General features: G+C 40.0%; 1 protein-coding gene across 1 annotated transcript; it reads right to left on the minus strand.

Annotated features, from left to right (window-relative positions):
* Window positions 1–1,847: 1,847 nt before the first annotated feature.
* On the minus strand, window positions 1,848–2,546 carry LOC111897698 (uncharacterized). Its single transcript, XM_023893646.1, has one exon. It carries the CDS (start codon window positions 2,544–2,546, stop codon window positions 1,848–1,850), a length of 699 nt encoding a protein of 232 aa, XP_023749414.1.
* Between the last annotated feature and the right edge of the window lie 582 nt (window positions 2,547–3,128).

A 3,128-nucleotide genomic window follows, 5' to 3' on the forward strand; every position in this document is an offset into this window, starting at 1 on the left:
AACTGTTACCGGCTATGATGACGTCGTCCACATAAATCAAGACTGCCACAAAAACACCATCCTTTTTGTATGTGAAAAGTGAGGCATCAGCATGAGACTGTACAAAGTGCATTTGGGCTAAGGCCAAGGTGAATTTTTGGTACCAGTTACATGACGCTTGGCGAAGTCCATAAAGGGACTTTTGTAACATGCATACCTGATTATCACCTTCCTTTGCAAAACCTTCAGGGACCTTCATGTAAACTTCTTCTTGCAAGTCGCCATGCAAGAAGGCATTGTTCACAACTAGTTGGTTTACAATCCAATCCTTCTTGGTTGCGATGGCTAGTAATGTTCTGACGGTGACGAGCTTAGCAAGAGGGGCAAAAGTGTCATGAAAACCAATGCCCTCTGTTTGAGTATACCCTTTTGCCACTAATCTGGCTTTGTAGCGTTCCACGTCACCGTTTGGTTTATACTTAACCTTATATACCCACTTAGATCCAACAGCCTTCTTACCACGATAGTAATGAGCAGCAACATCCATTCCTTCAATTGAATTGGTTGGTACCGTATTACCATGGTATTCCAATTTTTGTACCATTACCGTACCAACATTGATCAATTGGTACGGTACTACCAACCAAACATGTTGGCTACCAAGTTTTTTGGTTCAGTTGGTAACATGTTGGTTGGTTTTCCATGGTACAATTTTGCCAGCCCTAGTTTTAACCATGTTAGAAAACTCGATCAAACATTTACTTGCTTCATGCTTGTGTTTGAGGAGAAAGACCCAAACAGCTCTACTGTGGTCATCAACTATAGTTAAAAAATAACGAGCCCCATTAAAAGAAGGTGTCCGATATGCACCCCAAATGTCACAGTGCACTAATTCAAAACAATCAATTGTCTTACTAGATGAAATGGGAAATGGTAATCGTGTGAGTTTTGCCTTTACACAAGAATCACAATTTTTATTTTTCAGAATAAAATTAGAATTCTTTAAAAAATCATCTCTGCAGTTTAGATTCTGATGCGTGCCCAAGTCTTCTATGCCAAATCTCAACATTCTGACTACTTGCCATAGCTCTTGTCATCTTTTCTTCAGAATCCATCCGATAGAGCCCTCCTTCTCGCTTACCCACACCAACCAAGTTTTTCGTGGCTAAGTCCTGTGCAACACAAAAACCACGAAAAAATGTCACAGCACAGTTCGAGTCATCTGTTAGACGTCCTACCGACAACAGGTTGCAATTGAATGAGGGAATATATAACACATTCCCAAGCTTCATGACATTTGGTAGCCTGCTATTTCCTTGTCCTTCGACCGGAATCAAGGCACCATTAGGAATGGAAATGGGTGCTTCATAACTAAAATTTATTTTGCTTTCAAGCAAACTTTGATCACCAGTCATATGTTCTGTTGCCCCTGTATCAACAATCCAAGATTCACTTTTTATTGTCTTACCAGCCAAGTTTGCACTTGCACCTGCATCATCATTGCTTTCCACCTTCTTGCCAATGGTGAGATGCTTGATCAACATTTGATATTGTTCATTCGTGAGTTCAGCAATAGGACTCGAATTAGCATTGGCCCAAGAGGCTCTTGGATTTTCTTTTTCTTTCTTGCCCTTTCCCTGCCACCACTCTGGATATCCGATCACCTTGAAACATCCAGTTTTGTTATGCCCATTTTTCCCACATACTGTGCAGTGTTCCACTTCTTGGTTTGTGCATTTCGTTTCCTTGGGCATGCCCCTGTTTCTTGAATCTACAACATCAGCTGATGCATCTCGTTTTTTCATGCTGGAGGTTTGAAACGCCGCTGCATCATGAGGCATCCTTCTTGTGGCTGAGATGGCACGTTGCTATTCATATTCAGCGACGAGATGGTAAGCTTCTCCAAGTGTTGGTGTAGGTTTCGATGTGAGGATTTGAGTCCTGACAGTCAAAAAACCATCATCCAGTCCCAAAAGAAATTCATACAATCTTTCCTTTTCTTTAGACTCAGTCAATCTTTTCCCAATATTACAGGAGCATTTTCCACATGTGCACGGGGGCAGAGGGCACACTGATTGAATCTCGTCCCATACACTTCTCATCTTAGTGTAGTAGGCAGAAAAGGAAGCTCCATCTTGGTATGTAATAGCTAGTGTTCTCTTTAGTTCATAAGCACGAGGGGCGCTCTCCTTTCCAAAACGTTCCTTGAGATATGCCCATATTTCTGTTGATGTGGAGGCATACTTCACGCTGTATCTGATGCCTTTCTCCATTGTTGTGGTGAGCCATCCTTTGATCATGGCATCACACCTCATCCACATCAAGTATTCAACAACGTTTTCTTCTGGTTTCTCGATGGTTTCATTCCCAAATCCCATCTTGTTCTTTGCATACAGGAAATTTGTCATCTCCTGTGACCAATCGCTGTAATTGCTATCAGTTAGAATGTCATTCACTTGCATTTGTCTGGGATAATCAGACGCATGCAGGTAATAAGGTGAATTGGAGTCGATATTTGTGGTTTCATTGTCTTTCTTGCCAGAGCCTTCTTCACCACTGGTGCCCATGGTAGGGTTTTCTTTTAGGTTGGATCGATAGGCTCTGATACCATGAAAAAACTGATGGTATGATAACTTAACTTTAATTGATTTCTCAAAAAACTTTTAAATACAATATTGGTGAAGCTAATAAAGCGTAAAGATAAGAATCCTAGCAACAGAAACTAAAGATAGAGATAACTAAAGATAAAGATATGAATTCAAAATAACATTTGAATTCCTTTAAATTTGGTATCTAAATATGGTAAATTTTAATTAATTGTATGTCAACATCACTAGGATGAGTGTGGTAACATCTCTAGGATGAGTTTGGTATCGGAATTGGTACGAACACGGTTTTCGACGCGCAAAATACCAAAACCAAAAATGGTCAAGAATCGAAACCGAATACTTAACCACTACAAGGTATATGGTAGTTGTTCAATTTCGGTATCGAGTTCAGGTATTTGGTACCAATCCCGCTTTAGAATTGAATTTGCAACATATCAACATGTAGAACCACACTTAAATTAGCAAAAATTTATCGAACAATGGCAACAACTTTAGAAATGTGGTAAACACTAAGCATGATGAAATAGCAATAGCAAGAGT

This window comes from Lactuca sativa, chromosome 6, assembly GCF_002870075.4.
Source record: "Lactuca sativa cultivar Salinas chromosome 6, Lsat_Salinas_v11, whole genome shotgun sequence".
Taxonomy (NCBI): domain Eukaryota; kingdom Viridiplantae; phylum Streptophyta; class Magnoliopsida; order Asterales; family Asteraceae; genus Lactuca; species Lactuca sativa.